The sequence below is a fragment of the Astyanax mexicanus genome, chromosome 17 (assembly GCF_023375975.1).
Source record: "Astyanax mexicanus isolate ESR-SI-001 chromosome 17, AstMex3_surface, whole genome shotgun sequence".
Classification (NCBI taxonomy): Eukaryota; Metazoa; Chordata; class Actinopteri; order Characiformes; family Acestrorhamphidae; genus Astyanax; species Astyanax mexicanus.
In genome coordinates this window covers 2949705-2974522 of record NC_064424.1, presented here as the reverse complement: position 1 = coordinate 2974522, position 24818 = coordinate 2949705, and the positions used below count along the sequence as shown (strand labels likewise).

The 24818-nt window shown below is 36.7% G+C and overlaps 2 protein-coding genes across 2 annotated transcripts in view; both read right to left on the bottom strand.

Annotated features, from left to right (window-relative positions):
- hpse (heparanase) overlaps positions 1-24818 on the bottom strand; it is a 221766-nt gene that overhangs the window by 167554 nt on the left and 29394 nt on the right. The gene's annotated exons all lie outside the window — the stretch shown is intronic.
- btc (betacellulin, epidermal growth factor family member) lies at positions 1210-23066 on the bottom strand. The gene is made up of 6 exons (XM_022666522.2): positions 22771-23066; positions 18913-19017; positions 13671-13788; positions 12257-12403; positions 9685-9827; positions 1210-2982 (listed from the first exon to the last, which is right to left on the bottom strand). Exons 1-5 carry the CDS (start codon positions 22808-22810, stop codon positions 9686-9688), a joined length of 552 nt encoding a protein of 183 aa, XP_022522243.2. The 5' UTR covers positions 22811-23066; the 3' UTR covers positions 1210-2982; position 9685.

The following is a 24818-nucleotide window of genomic DNA, read 5'->3' as shown; positions in this document are numbered from 1 at the left end:
AAAAGAAGGAAAACCTTTTTTAAAAAGAAAGAAAGAAAAACTTTTTTACTTTTATTTTGGAGCATTTCTATTGGCATGTTTCTATTGGCCAAAAAAAACAAACAAAAAAAAAAAAAACAGCAAAAATGTATTTAGTATTACAAACAAATCCTACAAAATCCCAATTTTACACAACTACAATCATGTTACATGTTTTCTCTACTAGGGGTGTCACGATTTTCATATTTCATCGAAATTGATCGAAATTATGTCATGGTCTCGAGCATCGAAATCAAAAACAGGATCAACGATCCCTCCTGCAAATGGAGCAGCACACTGTAGCTCAAAGAGCAGAAAAACTTGAAAATATAAAAATAACAGTTGTTTTGTCTAGCCTCAAATATGTTAATAGTTTTGGTACCTTAAGGAGCATCTTTCTCTCAGATAAAGTTAATAATATATCTTTATTAAAGAAAAAAACTTCTCATTCTCAGGGACCGAAAAAGTCTTAAAGTCTTATTTTTCATGTTTAACTGTTATAGTAGGATAGAGTTCAGTTTGTTAAGGCTCTAATTGTTCTATTATTTTGTACATGACTGTTCCTGTATTTTATTATTATTTATTTATGTTATGTTGCACATTGCTGTTTTAATAGTGCACACTGCTGCTACCAAAAAAGCCACTAGATGGCATTACATATATATCTCAATTAAATTATTTAAATGTGACCATTAGTGTCTAATGTGGTGTATTACAGATCACTTGTGTCACTTTGCATCACTTATATCAAGCCCACCTTTTGAAATAAGATATTGTAAATTTGATGAATCAAACCAATGACTGACCATAGAGTAATCTAAAACTGGCATAGGCCTCTCTGCTGTAAAAAAAAAAAAAAGAAAATCGAGAATCGAATCGAATCGAATCGTGACCCTAAAATCGGAAATAAAATCAAACCGAGGATTTAGAGAATCGTGACAACCCTATTCTCTACTAATGTCAGAACATTGCTGTGTTGCTACTGATATTCGAAGTGTGAAAATATATGAAATAGCCAACAGTGTACAGAATAAATAGCAAGTTTGTGAGAATAAAAGATTTATTGTGGTTAAACTCAACAACACAAACGCTCTCTACAGAGTAACTGGTACGATAATATCTGTCAGCAGTGAATGACACAATTAAAACGTTTTTTTTTTACAGCACATAACACTTCATATATATATATATATATATATATATTAGTACATTAGTACATATATTAGCAATAAATAAACATAAACATAATCAATAAAACGATGTTGTTCTGTTGGTCCCCTAAAGGAGTGGATGAAAGGAACAGGATTTAAAGCATTTGAAATGCTTCAGTAACTATAACTATAAAATGATTTTAATGTTATTGTCAAAAGTAAGGTATGTGTATGGCGTCACATCGTTGTTAAAAGTCAGGGGCGCAAAAATAACAGGTGAAAAAAATGTTACTTTTTTTTTTGCTTGCAACTTGTGAGGAGTTAATTTACACACGCAAAATGTTTTTAAATATATTTTTAAGTATTATTATGCTAGAGTGCACTAAAGTGTTTTCTTGTAGCCACACTATTATTAATCAGTATATTTAAAGAGTGCTAAAATGGAACAACGTTTTAAAATACTTATTATATTTTAATTACAGTATAAAAATAGTACAAAAGTCTTACTTAAATTGTGCTGAGTGTACTTAACTGTACTAAAATGGAACTATTTTAAATATACTATAAAGTAACATTTAAACATTTAAACTACTTCATGTATGTAACCCCATATTTTAAATATGCTTACAGTAAAATTATACTACATTTAATGTGTTATAGTATTACAACTGTATCACTATTTCTATTATACACCAGGTATATTAGAGTATGTACTAAGAATTGATGTTAAATATATGTGATCTATCAGATACATCAGAGTACAGTTATGCTTCTTGTTCCTGTCTTTTGTATGTAGCACAATTCTAGTATACTTTGTTGGGTATAAAAATATAATATCAATATAGTATATTAATATACTATACTACTAATTTTTAACGTGTTACTTTTAAAATTTAATTTACCTTCTAAAAAAGTTACATGACACATTTTACTTTAAGTGAACTACTGTAACAGTTGTATTTAACACACTTTGCTAAAAATGTGCAAAAGTATATTTGTAAATAAGTATTTTAGAAGTATATTGAATTACATTAAACTAAAAGTGTACTTGATAGTAGTCTTTTTATTTAAAATACTCTTCAACATTTGATGAAGCACAATAATAATGTACTTTTTATATATTTTAAGTAAGTACATACATCTGTTAGAAATTTCTCTATATGTTTTAAGTACGTTTAAATATATATTTTTTTCACTTTTGACATTGATGTGACGCCATAGTTATGCTTTGTGAGTGAATTCTCGATAATGAGCTCAGCTGCAGCCTGAACTCTTCGATAGCCTTTAAGAAAATATAAAATTCTGACAAGGATGAAACCGAAACTTCACATGAAGCCCTGCTGCTGTTTAGTGTGTTTAGTGCATGGATGTGCTTCAGACACACAGTTACGCAGACTGTTCAGACCAATATCAGATAAGTGTCACATTGAAACAGTCTGAAATAAACCATCAGATTTGGTAAGAACATTGGATTTGGGCCTTTTAACCTCACGCCACTGCTGAGAACATTTATAGTCCTGTAATAACCTCACTCTGCAGACCGCAGGACACCTACTTTACTCCATACCGTACTCCATACTGACGCAGTACATTAATGTCCATCTTCCTGCCACCGTAACTACTGGCGATTGCTGGTCTGCTCTTTATCCAGCAGGCAGTTTCCTCTTAAGGGAATAAATAGTAAGCAACAGTGCACTTAACAGCTGACACGCCACATCTCCGGTCCATTTAGAGTCCGTTCCAGCTGTACTGCTGACAGAACCGGCTCAGATCTTCCCCGTCCAGCAGGAGAAAACCCCGCAGTCCTGCTTCACTGCAGTGAAAAAACACACAAATCAACACACACACAAACACATACACACAGCTGGGTTATTACTACCATAATTGCTTTGGGTTTCTAGCCCTGTAATTGTGATCTTTTTTATTGATAACATAATAAAACTCAATTTACATACAGAATTCACACACACAAACACACACAAACCAAGGCAGTAATTTGAGTGAGCGAATGACGACTGAAACACATCAGACCACACATCACATTATAATTCATATAATTCATAAACGTATTGATAGACGGATGAATGAATGGATGCATGAATGGATGTAGGGGTTCCCACACAGAAGAAGAAATGCAACACATGACATCTAGCTACTTTGAAAGAACTTCGAAAGTATCCTCAAGTGCGACTGCAAAGACCAAAAGATCAAAAATGCTGAAATGATGAAACAGGCACTCATCAGGACCGCTGCAGTAAAGGAAGAGCAAGAAGCACCCTGGCTCTTGAGACAAAGGATCTCCTGAGTCTGTCTATAGAGACTCAGGAGATCCTTTGTTTCAAGAGCAATGAAACTCTGCACTCCTGGACACGTTTTACACTGTACTTAAATACAATAAAAGCACAGTATTATATTCATATATATATATATATATATATATATATATATATATATATATATATATATATATATATATATATATATATTGTTGTATCTGCTGATCCCGGCTTTCTTTTATACCTTATTTATTCTGTATTACTGGACTACCTCCTATCTACAGTTAGGTTACTTTCATACTATATTTTTTGTAGTGTTTGTATTTATATTTTCTTGTATATATTCCTTATATACATATATATACCACTGTAGTAGGTGAGATACTTTGTTGAGGTTACAGCATTTATCTTTATTCTTATTTATACCTTGAAGAGTTTCTTTGATTTTATTAAATTAAAATATCTCTGGAATATAATCAAGAGGAAGATGGATGATCACAAGACATCAAACCACCAAACTGAACTGCTTGATTTTTTGTACCAGGAGTAAAGCAGCAAAAAAGCAGTGTGTAAGACTGGTGGAGGAGAACATGATGCCAAGATGCATGAAAAAAAACTGTGATTAAAACCTGGGTTATTCCACCAAATATTGATTTCTGAACTTTATGAATATGAACTTGTTTTATTTGCATTATTTGAGGTCTGAAAGTTCTGCATCTTTTTTGTTATTTCAGCCGTTTCTCATTTTCTGCAAATAAATGCTCTAAATGAGAATATTTTTATTTGGAATTTGGGAGAAATGTTGTCTGTAGTTTATAGAATAAAACAACAATGTTCATTTTACTCAAACATAAACCTATAAATAGTAAAATCAGAGAAACTGATTCACTGTTTTTTTCTTTAAAAAAAACAGAGATTTATCAGGGAAGGTAATTGTGCTAAAATTAATTTGTTAATTGAACAGCAATCAGTTAATTAGCAACTAAAAAGTGGAAAAGGTTCTTCTTTAATTACATTAGAGATAAAATATTCATTTAGCTACAAAACACCCAACACCTCTCTTCCTGCAGGAAAGCCACACACACTCTGACACCTACACACACACACACACACACACACACACACACTCTCACACCTACACACACTCATTTATATTAATTAACTCCTTTACCCTAAATGGATCCAAATTGTGCTTAGTCATCTTAGCTCATCTTGCAGTAAACTAACTCCAGCTATACCTAAGAAGGATTAAAACTAAGGTGATTTTTACACCTGAAAGTCCAGATCAGAGTCCGAATAAAGATTTATGTTACACTGTATGTAACTGTGTTGTACCCATACTGCTCTGTAATTACAGTTTTTTCCACACTGTATAAACACAAAATATGGAACTATGCACACAAATCCAAAAACTCTCCGCTAAACTCTAAACACAATTCCACATGTTCTCACTCAAATATCATTCTAAATCACAGCTTTACAAATCACTAAACACAAACTGCATCACCTGAGAATCACTGACCTTCAAATATATAAATAATACATATATTTTTGTTTCCTCTTTGTGTGTAAACATATTTTCCTCATCATGTTTCTCATTGTCTTTACATAAGTGAAAATTACAGTTTTGCAACCTTACTACATACAGAAAAAATGGCTTACATTTGTGTCGCATATACATGTAGTACTGTAATGCTATATGGGGGGGGGTCCTACACCGCACCAAATAAATATACAGAACAGGAAACCAATATATTTACATGTATTTGTCTGCATTTGAATTCGTACAGTGGCCTCATGAAGTCAAAAACCTAACCAAACACTTCTGATTACAGTGCTTTAAATTTATCTTGTCAGTGTTTCTTTGATGCTCTGCGAGAGATGAGTATATAGATAACTGTGTGTGTTGTTTTGGTGGAAGGAATCAGTTTTGCTAAAGATTTGTGGAGTTTCAACAAAGCAGTTAATCATTTTCAGTTTGTGTTTAGAGTTTTGAGAAACTGAGCCAAATTTCTAGAAATGCCTTTAAACATTTGGGAAAAACTGTATTCTAATTAATCTATAGGGCCACCATGTGTTTTAAAGCGGGAATTTAGAGCGTCTATGTGTCTATGTCTATGTTTCAATAAGTAGATCCATATTTGACACCACATATTGATTATGTATTGCAAACGAAAATTAAACTGGAAAGCTGGTTCTGTGCTGGGATTAGAGCTGGAGTCCTTAACACCACTGGCAGAGAGGAGAGCCCTCAGTAAGCTGCTGAACATCATGGACAATGTTCACCACCCTCTGCACAGCACCATCACCAGGCAGAGGAGCTCATTCAGCGGCAGACTGCTGTCCCAGTCCTGCTCCACAGACAGACTCCGAAAGTCTTTTGTTCCTCAGGCCATAAGACTGTTCAACTCCTCTCAGCACAGCAAACTAAAGACTCTGTGAAACTTTTTCATTCCGGCCACTCTGGCCACACCATGGACACACCCCCAGCTATGGACACACTCTCAGACTTGCTGATGCCTAGAACACTTTTTATAGTTCTACCATATTTTGCACTAGTAGTTCATTCACTAGTTAATTCATCTACTGTTTACGTATCTTTTGCACTGTTTACGTATCTTTTGCACTGCTTAATTTAATTTAAATTATTATATAACTGTGTATTTGCACTTTCTGTTTGGCTGACATCAGTTATCCTCACATTATGCACATCAACTGGTGTTCACTGTCTATTGTGTTCAACTGCACTACCTCCATTCTCCATCTCCATTACACATACACACACACGAAGACTGTACATTTACACTGTATATTCTATTTCTTATTTGATTGTATTTATATGTATCTTTATATTTTATATTTTATCTTTTTTAACTTTGTGTATTGTGTAACCTGCTGCTGGATGCCAAGAATTTCCCCCCGGGGATCAATAAAGTATCTATCTATCTATCTATCTATCTATCTATCTATCTATCTATCTATCTATCTATCTATCTATCTATCTATCTATCTAAACGATATCTCGCAATATCGATATTCTGTCCCACCCCTAGTGCTGACCAATGTTACATTAGAAATTATGTTGGGAGACAGCGCCACTTATCCTCCCATTGAGAGCATGAGCTCTCTCTCTGAATTGAGCTCTCTCAGACTCCGGCTGCTGATGGCAAAGCGCCATGATCCAGGATTCAAAACAGTGACTATTGCATCATAGTGAAATTCAATCTTAAGGTGTGTAGCGATGCTCTTTGCTATCTTATACCCAATCAACAGTCAATTTTCACACCTTGCGTCCTAGCTGTTAAAAGAGTGGTCTGGAAGTGAGGTGTGTTCAGGTAAATTTCTGGTGTGATTCTATCTTGGCGGAGAGAAATACAGGTGCGCCACTGACTGATTAAAACCCTGACAACTGTCAACAGTCAGCTGCTCAATACTATCTTAGCCATTCTATCTACACCCCACGCAAATCCAACTTTTACATTAACAATAAACTGAATAAAATAAAGAATAAAATAACATTGCTGTCCTCTTAAATGAGCTGCTGGTGTTTCCTTTGCTGAGACGCTCAAAAGTGCTGCGCTGTTAAGATACGGACGCGCCAAAGTCAGAGCTCACCTGGTTCTTAAAGTGAATGACTGGCACACTGGTTGGTTTATTTCACGTTATGGCCATAATTAACCACACCCATGATTAATTAAGAGAATTATTTTATGCTATTTGCAATCTGCATTTTGACAGGTGCGCTATAGATTTCTAAAATAGGATTTTGGGAGAAGAAACATGCCTGAAGCACCTCCCCTTTCTAATAAAACATCCTATAAATCCCCTGTACTTCTTTTACGCCCATTTTTCCTCCCTTTTCATCATTTTTGTCCTAAAAAGACAAAAGCTGATGGCATGTTTCCAACTAGCGTAGCATCACTCCTATAATCAGCGCTATCTGTGAGCTTGTTTACGTGCTGTAAAGTTGTTTATTTGTATAATTTTCCGTGCATTCAGCTGCTACATCTGCCATTTTCAAGGTTTGTTTGAGGACGCAGCTGTACGGGACTGAGATGGAAGGATCTGATAGAAGGTTAAAGGGCTTAGTTTATTCAAATGAAGCAAGCAAATGTATAATTACCAGGAACTGCAGGCAATTACGAGTGCGATGAGTGTTTGACCTCATCAAAAGACTGTTTAGATCAGTCTTTATTCTTCTGAGACGTTATTCCATACAGAAAAATGGCATTTTCTAGACTTTAAATACGATTTTTAATCAGGTAGAAGTTTAAAACAGTTAAATACTGAAGTAAATACTGTTTGAAGGTTGTTGTTTCTGTTCACGCTGAGCACAACAGAAGCGAATGGTTTGTACGTGGCTGTCTGGATGTACAGCTGTGAGATAGATAATGCCCACCGTGGCGGCCGTGCTTTATGACTGTTGACTTTATGCACATGTTCCCTTTTACAGCCAGCGAGAGTCTGCTTTTGATTTAACTCAGTGTGGGTCACATTCATTCTCCATTTATGGCGTGGAAACTGGGTGCCAACAGTGTGCCATCCGTTTTATCTGATAGATGGGTCTCAGCCTGGCTTAAGGTCTGCTGATTTAACAATGGAATGAATCCACCCACCGAAACATGAGGCTCAATCCTGCATTTAAAGGTCTCATTCTATCTCATTCCATCTGTCACAAATGAGGAGGCGAATGTAAATGCAGACGGATTAAAAAAAAATAACTAATACAGAAAAGAAACACGGGTAGGGAAACGCAAAACAAGAATAAACAATACTACGATAACTACACTTTGAAAACTAGACATGGAAAACAAAACTCAAGAAGACTTTCCTAGAAAACAAGAAAACAGGAACCTAACAACAAGCAGCATGAGACACATAACAAACCTGACAAGACCACGGACAGCAAACAAAAGACTAGACCAGGAAGACTTGAAACAAAGAAGCTTATATACACGAGGAGGGAACAGGAAACTGGAAACACCTGAGGATCTGTAACAAGGGGGCGGGGTTACAAATAACCAGTGACAGAGCGGGGCTAGGGCAAAGACAGAACGAGGGCAGAAGCACATGATGCCAAAAGGTAAAAGCACAAGACAGACATGGGCTAAGGTGTGACACCATCGTTTTTTCATTAATTTTAAATCTCTATTCATGGTCTTTAGTATGAATGAATACCATGTGAGCTGTTTGGTTTTTGTGAAATAAAAGTGCTCTGGTGATCCAGTATAACACTGCTTTAGTCTGGTGGAGGAGTGGGCGGGGAGAAACAATAGGATTTCAGCACATGAATATTTTTTTTATTTTTTATAATTGTGATCTCACGATCCAGTTTACACCCAAAAGCTGTTGTTAAAATAGATAATATAGATAAAATAAGATAACAAAATAAAAGAAGGAGGCAGCGAGACGGACAACAGTTAGAAACGTTTTAGAATAAAGACATTTTTACACTAATAACAGTCTTTGCAAGGTCATATGTTACTTTACAGCATGTGTAATAATGCCCTGCTAAGTGCAGTTCAGCCACTGACCTAGTCTTAGAGTCTCTGTAAAACGCCAAATCCACCGGAGATCCTATTTAAACCTATAGCTACTCACACACAGAGGTGGGTAGTCCAGGTCATTATCACCTATGATTTTGCAGTTTACATGCTTGCACTAAATATTCAGCCTTTTTTTACTGTGGTTTATTTTTTTGTTAAAATACATTACATGTACATTTTTTATTTTACAATATTACTATTTTATAAGTGTGACTTTTGTTTAAAAAGTAGACAAACGTTTACAGATTTTTTTTGTTTTGTTTCAACAGAATGTGTGAAATTTTATAGTAAATAAAGCATTTTATTTGTTTCAGTACTATATTTTTGAATTCAGTAAAAATATTTTTCAGTGATGAAGAAGTGGTAAAAATGTTTAATTTTAATATCTTTATATTAAAAGATATTTATACGATACACAATATTTATCTAAATGTCTTGATACTCAGACAAAACCAGCAGAGACAGATTCTTAGAAACTGCTATTCCATTTTTTTCTTATTTCACATCCATTTAAATAGAATTTTATTTATTCTCTGTAATGAAGTGTACAGTTGAGTCAGTGTTCTTCAAGCACTGATGAAATCCTTGATATGCTTATTAAAGTATATTATCATTACGATAAGAAAATGTATCAAAATACAATAAAAAGCAGTATTTTGCCCAGTTCTAAGTGAACCTCAAAAAGACACTCACCTCATACAGCATTTGTGTCGCATGTCTCTGTAGGCGGAGATGAAGCTTCATTCGAGTTGAGTGTATGAAGCGAATGCAGCCTTTCCCCTTCTTCCCTTTTCTCCTTTTTTCTTCTCCTTTTTCGACAGAGTTTTAGTCGAGTGCTGTGAATTGAAATTACAGATGAAGCCAGAGAGTGGTGAGTACTGTTTCCTACACCTTCAAATAAAGACTCTTAGAAACTGGAGATAAAAAGCTGCTACAGGAAGACGTCTGGCTGACCCACATGGAAACAGCAGCTTTAGCCTTTAGCTCAGATTAACATGATTAAGGACTGAATCTCAGTTTCAGCAGAGAAGAGAAGAATTAGAGAATTAAGTCTGATAGGTGAAGTAATAACTGCAGTAATAAAGTCATGTCTGGGGATCTGAGTGGTCCAGCGGTCTACTCTCTGGTTCGAATCCTAGTTATGCAGCTTGCCATCAGCTGTCGAAGCATAGAGAGAGCACAACTGGCCGTGCTCTCTCTGGCCATAAAGCATTGTTACAACAAAGAAACACAAAATCTAACAAACAACACATTTCCTAATTTTTGTAAGCTATGATTATATTCTCAACAAATGGTAGCCTTGGGGGGGGGAGTTGACTACAAACTAATGGTAAATAAGGGTTGAGAGGACATGTCAATTACACAAACAAAATTATGTACAAACAAACAAATAAAGCCAGTAACAATGACCTTTGCAAATAAACTAACCTAATACACGTTCACACATTCAACTCTACCATAATTTCTGAAATATAAGGTGCACTTTATTATAATCTAGTGCACCTTATGTCTGAACTTTACCAGTCAGGTATAAAGGAGCAGTAAAGCCACTCAGCTTTATAAAAGAGTTTAAGTTCAGTTCTTTAGAATCAAGGCTGCAGCAGTACTAGCGTTAGCATTAGCCACTAAGCTAAGAATTTTCCCATTCAGTGGTGAGTATTATCGGCCTCTAGCCTGATTCTAACCTCAGCTAGCACTGCTGGAGCAACATTAGCATTAGCGCTAACCGCGCTAAATTTGGTAGTATTAGCGTTAGCATTAGCCACTAAACTAAGCATTTCCCCACTCACTGGTAAGTATTATCGGCCTGTAGTCTGCTCCTAACCCCAGCTAGCACTGCTGGAGCAGCATTAGCATTAGCCGCTAACAGCGCTAAATTTGGTAGTATTAGCATTAGCATTAGCCACTAAACTAAGCATTTCCCCATTCACTGGTGAGTATTATCGTCCTGTGGTCTGCTCCTAACACCAGCTAGCACTAAGGCTGAAGCTGCATTAGCCGCTAACCGTGCTAAATTTGTTAGTATTAGCGTTAGCATTAGCCACTAAACTAAGCATTTCCCCATTCACTGGTGAATATTATTGGCCTGTAGTCTGCTCCTAACCCCAGCTAGCACTGCTGGAGCAGCATTAGCATTACCCGCTAACCGCAATAAATCTGGTAATCTAAGCTTACTGTAAATAAACGGTTTACATACAGTTTACATACAGTTACAGTTTTGAGACCTGCTGAATTATAAGTTCTTAAATATTATTTTAATTATAATGTCTTGTATATACTTTTATTTTTTAATTATATTTTCTTTTAACATTGTTCTTAAACTATTTTCTTAAATTACGATTATTCTTTTACATGTTTTTAACTTGACTTACTTTTGTTTTAATCATGTTTGAATCGTGTTTTATCCATCCTTTATTCTTAATCTATTCTTTTATTTCCCTTTTTATTGTTACATGTATTTGTAATTTGACTTCGCTTTGTATTTTCTAATTTGTAAAGCACTTTGAATGACCAATGACCATTTATGTTAAGATAATTTTTTTATTTTTATTAAAAAAACGTATTTTTTAAGGAAATAGTTCAACTTAATAGAGATACATTGTTGCTGTTAAAAATGCATTTTCCAATAAAGGGAGTATTGGCAAAACTGGTTATATTTGTTTATGTTAAGGCGGCGGGAGGTGGTGTCTGCAACAAAAAGGTGTGGTTATTGTAAAAGGGCTGGTTATGGGCGGGACCAATAACAGACCGTCAGCTCTGCTCCGCCCCGCTCTGCAGCCTGTGACCTCGAGGCAGCCCTCAGGGGCGGGGTTATTTAAATGAGTAGGCTGTCTCTCCACAGTCTTTCTCCCTCCTCTGGTCTCTACTGCGCAGAATCGGGTGTCAGGATCGCCGACAAGGAGGAAGATTTTGGCTTCATTTTCATTGAATGAATGGGAACGACGACACGGCGTCCATCTTTTTTACAGTCTCTGGTGCGAAGCATTGTAAATGTAGATTGAGAAATTTGCAGGGTAAAAACAGAAAGCAGCTTGAATTACAGAAAACAGTTAGAGCAGTAGGATGTTTGTCTCATACAGAGAAAACTGTAATCTGATCACATTCCACTCTCTGCTATCCGCACCTTCTAATCTCACAGGAATGCAGACGGCATTCAGAAAAAGGAAATATTTTGATGCGATGCCTCGAGCAGGTCTGTGTTTATTATGAAACACAGTGAAGCAGACTAGGCCCAGAACAGCACAGAGAAATCACAGTCACTTACTGAACACAGATACACGTGAAGACAATGATGAGCAGCAGAAAGACCAGTCCGGCTATAATCCCAGCAATGACTATCTGCTTCTGATCTCCAACCAGCCAGCCCAGGTCCAAATACTCACATCTGGAACCAATGTACCCACTTTCACATCTGTACAAACAAAAAAAGACATATTCTTCCTTCACAAAACAGGTTTAAAAAAAGAACAAAGAAAAAGAAATACAGCTCTGCAGCATAAAGTTATCCAAAAGCAGTGTGTAAGACTGGTGGAGGAGAACATGATGCCAAGATGCATGAAGAAAACTGGGATTAAAAAACACCAGGGTTATTCCACCAAATATTGATTTCTGAACTCTTAAAACTTTATGAATATGAACTTTTTGTTTTCTTTGCATTATTTGAGGTCTGAAAGCTCTGCATCTTTCTCATTTTTTGCAAATAAATGCTCTAAACTACAATATTTTTATTAGGAATTTGGGAGAAATGTTGTCTGTAGTTTATAGAATAAAACAACAATGTTCATTTTACTCAAACATAAACCTATAAATAGCAAAATCAGAGAAACTCATTCAGAAACTGAAGTGAAATCTTAATTTTTTTCCAGGGCTGAATATTAAAGAAGCTTAGTTGGACTGGATTCTTATATTTTTTTAATTGAACGATGAAAAGATGAAAAATAATAATTGCCACAGTAAAATATAGATGACCAACATTTCTACTTTCTAAAGTATTTATATGGGTCCAGTCCACCTTCACAAACTCCAACTCCCAGAATGCACCTCTCAGTCTCTCAGTGTCTTAGTCAGCCAGTCAGCACCTGATTGCAAGATCAGCCTCGCCTGCGTTCTGATTAGTTTCGGGCGTTTTTTCCGTGTATATATTAGACTGTTTGCCCAGTTTTTTGTGAAGTATTGCACTTGTTTTTTTTAGCTGAGTATCGAGCGTTATTTCTTTGTTTACCTATTTCCTTGTATTACATATTTTTTGGCTTTTGTCTCTGATTTTTTTTAATCTGTTTTTGACTCTTAATTCTCGTTTGTTGTTTATCCTGTTTGGACTGTGATTTGGCTCGAATGTTTGTACTGTTGCTAGTTGTACTCAGATCAAGTTTCTTGGTTTAGCTCTGATTATTTAAGCTACTTCTAATTTTTATTGCAAGCGTCACAATAACTCTAAACCTCAAAATGCTTTTCTAACAAACACCTGAAGTTAAGATATCAACGTATTGTGATATGAATGGTTCAGGAAAGTACTTTTCAAAAGAGAAATTGTAGCCTGCTGAAGTACACGGAACTAAAGTGACCAGTTATTCCCCATCACTGCTGACCAGCAGCTGGAAATAGCTTTTTTTACATGACTCACCGCCACCAGAGCCAAGGCCACCGCCTGAACACCGCCAGACTGATCAAAGCCTCACCTGCAGGCAGGAGTGTTCTGCTCCTGAACGAAGTGGCAGCTTCCGTGGACGCAGTAATGCGCGTACTCCTGCGGACACTTGGAAAAGTGGCCACTCCATCTGTGGTCGTCCTTCGCATCTGTTCAGAAAGAAGCAGATATAACACTGAGACAAAGCACACGCTGTACCTGATGCAGGTGATGATGTACAGGCTTCTGTGTATCACCTACATCCAATGAAACACCTCTCTAATAAAAAACCTCTCTAAAGAAAACCTCTTTCAAATAATGACCTTGCAGGAGAGTAGGATCATGATCTGTCATAATAACTTCTGCGTTCATTTCAGCGGCTGTAAAAACAGAATCATCCTTGGACAATATGGTAAAAATATCATGATATTTAAAGACATGAACTTAATGGTCTCATTCTATCGTTTTTTCATTCGTTTTAAAATCTAGTCTACTTGTATTTTTAGTATGAATAAATGGCATGTAAGCTGTTTTTTGTGAAAAAAAAAAAACAGTGCTCCGGTGATCCGGCACAACACTGCTTTAGTCCCGTGGAGGAGTGGAAGGGAAGAAATGATTAAATTTTGGCTCTTGCTCATGAATATTCATAAATGCATATTCATACGTTGCAAACATAACAGAACTGTGACACCAGCAAGACGAACAACAGTTAGAAACGTTTTAGAATAAAGACATGTTTACACTAATAACAGTCTTTGCAATGTCATATGTTACTTTACAACATGTGTAATAATGCCCTGTCTTTGAGTCTCTGTAAAAAAAACACAAAATCCACCGGAGATCCTACGTAAACCTAAAGCTATTCACACACAGATATGGGTAGTCCAGGTCCAGAAACCATAGATAAATTTTAACCATTTGTTCCTTAGCTCTGAATTACTGGGTAAAGTATATAAACACTGATGTGTTATTCACACAAATAACACAGGAATGAACTGCATGCTGTTCCTAGCACTGTTAGTTATCTCCTATCTGACGAGACGGCGTCGCTGCCCAGCTTTAGCTCTGTCTGTGGGCAGTCCTGAGCCGAGGTGGGCGGGGTCATGAATACTAATTCACAGGTTGATGTAGACACAGTGCTTTTCCTGATCGACTCGTTTTTATGAATATTTTCTTTTACTAGCTGCTGCAGACAATGGGGAAGAGGTTGAGGAAGAGTTTCATGTGCAGCATCATATAAAACTCAGAGAGACCTACTGTATTTCACAAACAACAAGAACAAGAGGATTTTAGCGGAAGGAGACCTTTAATTTTTGTTGCATTTCATGCAATTAAACATGATTTTTTACACTTTCTGTAATGAAATGTACAATTTCAGAAGAGTAGGCCTATCATAAAAACCTGGTCCTCCCTGTCCTCTAGATAGTGGAGGGAGATATTGCTTAATATATATATATATATATATATATATATATATATATATATTATAATCGTTAAATCGTATAATTTTTGTTTGTGATACTTTATCGATATGTGGCTTCAAATATGGATATTTTTTTATTAGAATGTGGGAAAAAGAATACTGATTGTTAAATTCTATGAATCTGACTACCAAGATTGGTGTCAGAAGTGGTTAATTTACCGCCCACTAGATACTAAGAGTTAGAATGTTTAATTGTCCTCGTTTGCGATAGAAAGAATATTGCTTTTTAAAATCTGTGAAACTGAAACACCAATAAATCCATAATAATAATTCCTGGTATTTGATTATTTAGGAGTGTTTTATACTCTTCTGTAACAATATCAGATGCTGTAAATTATCGTAATTATCGTAGAGAATTGTCTTGCGATATATCGAGTATCACAGTATCATTAATATCGCATCGTGAAAGCCCTGCTGTGCTCATCGCCTACATTTCTCAACCTGGAGAGATATTTTTTTGGATAGAGATAATCAGGAGATCATCAGACGAGCTAAATAAAAGTCTGGCCCTGCACTCCATTCTTCACTCTGTGGAGCAGATAGGCTGGCGAGAGGGAGATAACCAGCAGAGCTAAATGAAAATATGACCTTTATTCCCACTTTTACCCACAGCCAAAACAGACGGGATCTTCTCCGTGTTTGAGCAGGGAAAGGGCAGTCTTAGCTAAAAGGGTGAGGCTGCAAATTACTCGCTGTTCTGCTGTTCCACTGCCCCTCGAAACGAAACCCGAAGCCCTGAGTCCTTTACCAATGACCTACAGGATGAATGGAGCTGGATCTGGTTACCACAGCCCAGCGTACGCAACTCGATATCTCAGGGCACTATCACAGGATTACCTGCTGCACTGACGCTTTGAAGTTTTCACAAATCTAACTGCCTTTTGTTTTCAGGTCAACTGTGAAACATCAGTGGGAGCTATTGTTTAGAAGACAATGCTACGGTTAACTATCACTGGCTACAATATCCACAATGCATCTGAAGCTTTGGAGTAGGGGTGTGTCGTATCACATTGTACACAGTATTATCATTATTATTCTGCTATTAATTGTGAAACTATAAGTTTTGTCGTGTATTTTTTGTATGTAGTGAGGTTATAAGTTATGTTTGGATGGACACACATTCTCATTTAATTGTAAATTAACACTTTTTAAGTGATGATTCAGACTATTAAGGAACACATAAGGAATCATGTAGTAACTTAAAAACAGTGTTAAACAAACCAAAATACTCTGTGAAGAAGCATCTAGGTGCTCTTATCTGGGGTTAAGCTGTTAACTTGCGGTTTCTGAGGCTGGTAGTCCTGTACAAAAGAGGAAACTCCCGCTCTTGCTTTCCTGATGAGAGCCAGTTTCATCATCATTACGTTTGTGATGGTCTTTTTTGCGACTACACTTGAGGATATATATATGTATTAAAACATTATTCAAATAGAGCTATTATTCACTGTATACCAACTCTTCTTCTTCACAACTGAACAGCTGATGCTCTGATGTAATTAACTCTTGGTAATTAAACTCATCTTGCTGATGAGGGCCAGTTCACCATGACGTTTTTAACATTCTTTGCAACTGCACTAGAGAACGCTTTTAAAGTTCTTGATATTTCTATTGCTATATATCATACAATTTTGATCTCTAGTGATGCCCCCCAACACCAGGAGGGGGAAAAAGAATAGCACACGCCTCCTTCGATACATGTGAAGTTAGACTCCACCTCTTTTTGAACTGCTGCTGATGATGATGTAGCATTACTGAGTAGCATCGCAGCGCTAACGCTCGGAGGAAAGCGCAGCGACTCGGTTCTGATACATCAGCTCACAGACGCAGCCTTGTGCCGATCTACATCACCCTTTAGGGATGTAGGGAGAGAGCGCCATCTACCCACCCAGAGGGAGCAGGGCCAATTTTGCTCTCTCTGAGCGCCGGCAGCTTGATGGTAAAGCTGCATGAGCGGGGGTTCGAACCAGCGACCTCCTGCTCATAGCAGCAGCGCTTTAGACCCCTGGACCACTCAGCGCCCCAAAATATCAATTTTTATTGTTTTTTTTTATCTCAATTTGACTTACTTAAGTTTCTGCTTCATTCCTCCACATAGCGGCACTATTATTAAATTAATAGAGTTAATAAATCTGTGGTGAAGAATATTGGTTGTTTAAATCTGTCAAACTGAAACACCAATAAATCCATAATTCCTGGTATTAGATTTTTTAAAAGTATTTTTTATTTTGTTCAGTAACACAGAAGCTGTAAAGTATCGTAGAGAATTGCTTCTGATAGCGTATCATGATAATATCGTATTGTGAGATCCCAGTTAATCTCTAGTAGAGTGATTAGTAGAACATTTTCATTTATAGAATGTTTAATCTGTCAAGCTCTCTGGAATTTCCATTTTTATATATTTCACATATGTTTTATGTTTTTAAGTGTAAAATTTCCATATTCCAATTTCCATAATGTTAGTGTTTGTCTAGCTAGGAATGTTCTGTGAGAAACGCTGTTATAACGTTGAGATGCAAACTATTACTAAAGTAAAGCGCTTCTGTTTATTTAGAGTAACCTTAGTTTTCCAGATTTCCACTAAGGCTGGGTGCAGCAGCATTAGCATTAGCAGCTAAAACTAGCACTAGCCACAGTTAGAGCTAGTAAATGTGTGTTCCGGTAAGCCAGGTTGATAATTGCTAACAGTTTGTACCACATAGCTTGTTTTAACACGCTAAACGTGCAGACTACAGTCCGATATACTCGCCACTCTGAGCAGCGAAAGAGATAGACTTAACCTGAAACTCCTGTATAACGCTGTACTTTATTCACTTTATAATGCTGGATTAGCTATAAGGCACGCTGATGGTTGATTTTTGGGAAAATTAAAGAATTTTAAGTGTACCTTTCAGTGCAAAAAATACAGTAAGAATCAATGTAGACATAAATTAAAAGGAAAAAAATTACATACACAATAGAATTTAAATGAAAAAAATTGGATTATAAGAAATAAATGTAAGGCATAATACACAACAATGTTAAAATAAAATTACAAGACATTATAATTAAAAGAATATATATGTAATTAATATTTTTTAACCTCTTGTTGTTGTTCTTGTTCGTGTCACTGAGAGCAGTCAAATCCTTACTTACTTACCCCCCCCCCCCCACACACACACATATATACACGTTTATATTACATACAGTATGTTTGGCCAAGGGCTAATAAACATTGCTTCATTTGTAAATTTGAAACTAAACAAATTTTCTACTCATATCTTGAGTTTAATTCATTTTCTTTTACATTTTATTAAAAAAACTAATAAAAAAAAGAGTAGCACTTTTTAAAAGAAATGTAACATAAGAAAGGTAAAGGGCAAATATTAACCATGTAAGCTGTTTATATTGCTTGCAATTTAGGTGAAGCGAGCATGTGTAAAGCATTTTAATGTAAAAATGCTTAATTTTGCTGAATTAAATACAAGTAACAAAGTAAACGAGTAACAAAAATACGAACACCACACAAGGGTTAAAAAAGAAGAAACAATGGATGAGCAGGTGTCCCATTACTTTTGTCCGTGTGGTGTGTGTATAGCTGTATGTACAGTGAATGAGGCGCAGTGTAAAGGAGGCAGGCGTGGGCGGCGGCGGTGCACGCCTGCAGATTATAAAACAAAAGCCCTGAATGTTTTTACTCTTCTGTGTGAATGAACATCCTGCTGGGTTGTTATGTAACAGCAGACAGCAGGTGAGCTCTGTTTCTGTGGGTTTAGAGGATAATTGGAGAGGAAAAAGAGGAATGTGAGAGGAGGTGCAGGGCCGTGTCGTTTACCTGTGCAGTTGCTGCTGTTGTCATGGGTCCTGCAGGACACGGTCTTATTTACTGTGTCCTTTGTTGCGTTCCATTCAGCCCGGGAATATTTGCATAGGGCAAAAGCTACAGGCAGAAAACAAACAAATCACAGGTGGCACACGGCAAACGTCACGACACACATCCACACAGATCCTGCAGCATGAGCTCCCTACTGAATTTATACCATAGAAATAATACTAAACTCATACAGTACTATGAAGAAAAACATATGGCATTACACTTAACCAATTCCTGTGTTTTTTTTTTGTTTTTTGTTTTTTTTTACAGTAAAATCATACAGTAAATAACTATTTATTGATGTTTCATTGCAAAACTGTAGAATGCAATGCATCATGGGATGTTCTATAAAAAAAACAGCTGTCACCTGTACACTGTCAGCTGAACAACAAATATTGAACTCTATTGTACTCTAAATTATAGCAAACTAGTTGCCTCAGCTAACATTATTAAATTTCTTGTTAAAAATTGGCCGAACTAAATCGGTTGTGTTTGCAAAATTTACAAATTGTAGTTGAACTCTAGTTGAGGCCAAGCCAACTACTCTGCTCTTCTGCACTACTGCACATGCTCAGATTGACCTTTTACTTAAACAGGGTCTTCTGAGCAATTCTGCAGGGTTTTTTTTTTACTCGATGTTGGTCAGGCTATTTGCATATTGGGTGTGTCCTCCCAATACCTCTCACTCACCACAGAGTGCCTTCTCATGGAATTTGCAAATGTATTCAGTGTTGAAGGCTATATGTCGGCTAAGTCCAGCTGGTAACATTTGCATTATTTGCAATCTTATATTATTGACCATAAGGCAGGTATGAAATAGTCCCCAGTTGCTTTCTTAAATTAACCAAAATATAGTGTTTCACCCAATAGATGATTAAATTAATGTACACTTTTTCATTGGCACAACTTAATTTTTTTTAGTTGATGATCCTAAAGGATAGTCAGCAAAACTTTACACATTAATACACATTTTGTAAAACTTAAATCAGGCCAACTTAAAACACAAATTAATTGTTTAAGTTTATGTTTAAGGTGAGAGTTAATATTTAAAGTTTCAATACATATAAAAAATAAATTATCTGGGCTAAAGATTTCTAGATGGCAAACCGCATGTGGTTAAAAGTTTGAGTTGGCCTCAGTTTTCTAACATTTTTTATTTTTACAGTGTATAGAAAACTGTTATATTTGAGGGGAAAACAGGTGTTCATATTTAACACATTTCGCAGGAATTTACTGCTTTGTTGTGAAACTACACAAATCCTACAAACATCCTTTATTTGCATAATAGGCTTGTCTCCTCATGCCTAACTCATCATCAATGTTGACACTTGCCTACTAGGGCTATCTTTTCATTGGGTATAAGATTGTTGTAGGTCATAAGAGCAAGCTGCCATTCACTTTACTGCCGAGCATTACGTTTTTTTACATGCCACTCATTTACAGTAAGAGTCTTTACAGTGTGTCCAGCTGTTATTTTACAGTATAATGTCAGTAATAATTTTGCAGCACTTCATTACCGAATAAAGACCCCAAACATTTAACGTACAATATTTACAATATTATAATGTATTCTAAGAAATAATACTCTGTAATCCATTTACAGTAAACTACTGTTTTTCGCATTCAGTAATATGCTGTAATCTTTCTTCACAGTGAATTACTGTAATTTTACAATCTTTTATTGGCAACTTTTTTCTTGGTAACTTACCGTAAAGTTTACAAGATCTTTTTAAAAGTCTATTTAGTAACGAAAAAAGTGTTAAACAAACCAAAACATGTTTTATATTTTACATTCTTTACTTTTACTTTTAAATCTCTTGCTTAAATGATCAGTTTTGAACATCTCTGCTGGATTTTCTCAGTCAGTTTTTTGAGGTAGAGTCACCTGGAATTCAGGCTTTCAGTTAACAGCTGTGCTGAACTCATCAAGAGTTAATTACTTGAATTTCTTGTCTCTTAATAAAGTGTTTGAGAGCATCAGTTAAAGTAAAGTAGTGAAGAGGTAGAGTTACAGGTATACAGTGAATAGTGAATATTTATACATTACATTAATAATCAATAATTAATACCAAAGCTTGGATTCCAGGTTATTCTTTTAATGGAAAATCTCCATTTAATGCTATAAATTTAAATGCTATATAGTTCAGGACTAGTCTTAACCCTGTCTGGGCAACTGTAGTAATAAGTGTTGATTTAACAATAGCAGATTTAATGCGAAAATATATAAATTCTAATATTAACAGCACCTAAAAATACTCTGACAGTGTCAAACAAGTTCAACAAGCTCAATCTGTAAAAGCAAAACTGACCTGTTTACTCAAAGACACACAATTGGCTACACCCCCCCACACCTAACCACGCCCCCCTGCCTGTCCTGCCATTCGTGTGCAAGAAATAGCACACACTTCTTAATGGAGACTTGGAAAGTATTCTGGAGATCATTAGAAGACTTCTACTGCTTCAGAATGACCTTACACAGCCTTATACAGCTTTACTGCAGTGATTTTCAATCCTGGTTCTGCCCCCCAACCCCCCCCCCCCCCTGCACAGAATATTTTAGAGTAGTGTTCTTCAATCCTAAGTATTCTGGAGATCATCAGAAAACTTTTTGAAAATGATCTACAAAGCTAAGAGCCGTGTTCTTCAATCCTGGTGCTTGCAACCCCCTGTCCAGCATATTTTACAGCAGTTTTCTTCAATCCTAAGTATTCTGGAGATCATTAGATGACTTTTGCAGCTTCAAAATGATCTTACAAAGCCTAGAGCCGTTTTCTTCAATCCTGGTCCTGGCACCCCCTGTCCAGCATATTTTAGAGCAGCGTTCTTCAATTTTAAGTATTCTGGGGCTCATTATAAGATTTTTGCAAATGCAAAATATCTTTCAAAATGATCTAACAAAGCTAAGATCAGTGTTCTTCAATCCTGGTGCTTGCAACCCCATGCCCAGCATAATTTAGAGAAGTGTTCTTCAATCTTAGGTATTCTGGGGGTTATTATAAGACTTTTGCAGCTTCAAAATGATCTTTCAAAGCTTAGAACAATGATCTTCAATCCTTATGTTTGCACCACCTGTCCAGCATATTTTAGATCATTGTTCTTCAATCCTAAATTATGGTGCTCATTATAAGACTTCTACTGCTTCAAAATGGTCTTACAAAGCTTAGAGCAGTGTTCTTCAATCCTGGTGCCTGTAACCCCATGCCCAGCATATTTTAGAGCAGTGTTCTTCAATCCTGGTCCTGGCACCCCCAGACCAGCATATTTTTGAGAAGTATTCTTCAATCCTAAGTATTCTGGAGCTCATTAGAAGATTTTTTCAGCTAAAAAATGATCTTACAAAATCTTAGATCAGTGTTCTTCAACCCTTATGCTTGCACCTCCCGTCCAGCATATTTTAGAGCAGTAGTCTTCAATCCTACGTATTCTCATTATAGGACATTTGCAGCTTCAAAATGGTCTACAAAGCTTAGAGTAATGTTCTTCAATCCTGGTGCTTGCAAATCCCTAAGCAGTGTTTTTCAATCCTGGTCCTGGCAACCCCATGTCCAGCTAATTTTAGAGCAGGTGCTTCAACCCTGGTGCTTGCACTCCCCTGCCCAACACATTTTATTGGATTGCCTGCTTTAACACGCCCACTGCAACTCTGAAAGGGCTTGTTAATGAGCTGATTAATTGAATCAGGTGTGTTGGGAGAAGGTAAAGTCATATATCTGCAGATCAGGGGGATGCTAGGATCAGGATTGAAGAAGGAACCCAGTACAATCTTATAAAATACACATAAATGCATATAATCCAGGTGTTCCTCTAATCAGCTCTTACCTGTAATTATCCACAACATTAACCTGTGTATCCTGTCCATCCGTCATCAGTTGTGTCTCCAAACTAAGTCCTGTTTGAGTTCATTCTGCAGCTCAGCTCTCAGTCTGGAGTCAGATACCGGTCAGAACCCGCTTCCCACCATACTTCCTCTCACTTTTCTTCACTTTAAACCTGTAAAAGACCGTTTTTAAGAAGTTTTTCCTCTTCATTTGGAGTAGTTAAATCCACATTACACCGCTGAGAGGACTTTCCGCAGCGCAGTGTGGACAGTAGCCCCGCCCCTCAGCAGGCGAGCACAGGCGGCTTGGGTTACTGAAGTCAGGGGGGCGGGGTTTCAGTTATAGTCCCGCCCCTGCATAGAAAAAATGACCCAGAGCAGGGTGCTGTAATGGCCTATTAATAACAGTAATTACAGCATCTGCTCCAGTTAACCCCTAAACTATACAGCTCTATAAACTATACAGCTCTATGAAAAAATAAGAGACCACCCAAAAATTAATGAGTTTCTTTGAATTTACAACGAAAATGAGAAATGGCTGAAATAACAAAAAAGAGAAAAAAATATGCAGAGCTTTCAGACCTCAAATAATGAATCATATTCATAAAGTTTTAAGAGTTCACAAATCAATATTTGGTGGAATAACCCTGGTGGTTTATAATCACAGTTTTTTTCATGCATCTTGGCATCATGCTCTCCTCCTCCACCAGTCTTACACACTGCTTTTGGATAACTTTATGCTGCTTTACTCCTGGTGCAAAAATTCAAGCAGTTCAGGTTTTTTTTGATGATGCTTGTGATCATCCATCTTCCTCTTGATTATATTCCAGAGTTTTTCAATTTGGTAAAATCAAAGAAACTCAACATTTTTAAGTGCGCTCTCTTATTTTTTTCCAGAGCTGTATGTGCATAGGTAACATATATGGAAGCAAAACTCTAATATACAGATCTTTATGAATTATATTATATATCAGTGTGGAGTTTCTGTGAGTAACTCTTCATTTTATTGAGTGCATATCTCTCTGTATCCAGACGGCGTCTGGTAATGAAGCTGAGGCTCAGCTGAGAGCTGAGGCGAGCCGTGGACACACCGCCCGGTCAGACTGTGTGTTTGTGTTGGTTGGCCGTCAGACTGGCAGCTTTCTCCCAGGAGGATGAGAAGATGTGTGGCTGGCAGGGCCTCCAAGAGCCGGCGCTCTCTCTCTGACACAAGCCAGGCATTATCAGGAGGCCACACTAAACAACGAGGCCTTCATCCTCAGCTATCCCCAACTTAGCACTGCACTCACAACTCAGGGCTTCACTGCACTCGCCTACACTGAGGACTACGGATGGGGCAATATATCACTTTGCTTTTATTTGCTATACATTATCAATACATGGTGCCAAATATGGATGCATTTATTAAACCTTCCTTAAAGACTTACCCTCCTTGTCGGTTCACATTCACTGTAAATGTAAGTGATCTGTATCTGTGTGTAATGTGAACACAGAATCTGTTCCTAAAAACGTCTCACATGCGCCTCACATTGATACCTGTATAAACGTCTCCTTCTTCACCAACAACAAAAAAAAAACCTCACATTAGAGAGAGGAGAGACTCGTAGCTTTATAAAGGGAAATGGATGAGTTAGCAGCTCATATGTGGAGCATCTTTTGCTGGAGTGGAGAAACAGGAAACAGCTGGTCTGAAGTTCATGCTCAGGTCCAGCAGGTGAAAAAAGGACAGGTGGTTTGCTTTTGCTGTTTTTTTGCAGCTATAGCTATAGCTGCACAGCTGCACTAAGAGATACAGTGCGGGTACGAGAGAAGAGAAGCACGTAGCGCTAATGCTAATGCTAATGCATAAAAGCAAAAAGACTGTGCATCCATTCTGATTTGAACTTTCACATTCACGTCGCGTGTCTATGGATTGGATATATATCCGATTTAGGACCACATATGAATGTAACTCAAATCTGATTTGATAAAAATCTGATTTATCACGTTCACACAGCCATGAAAAAAATCAGATCTGAGCCACATTGAGCAAAAAAAAAAATTGAGTCAC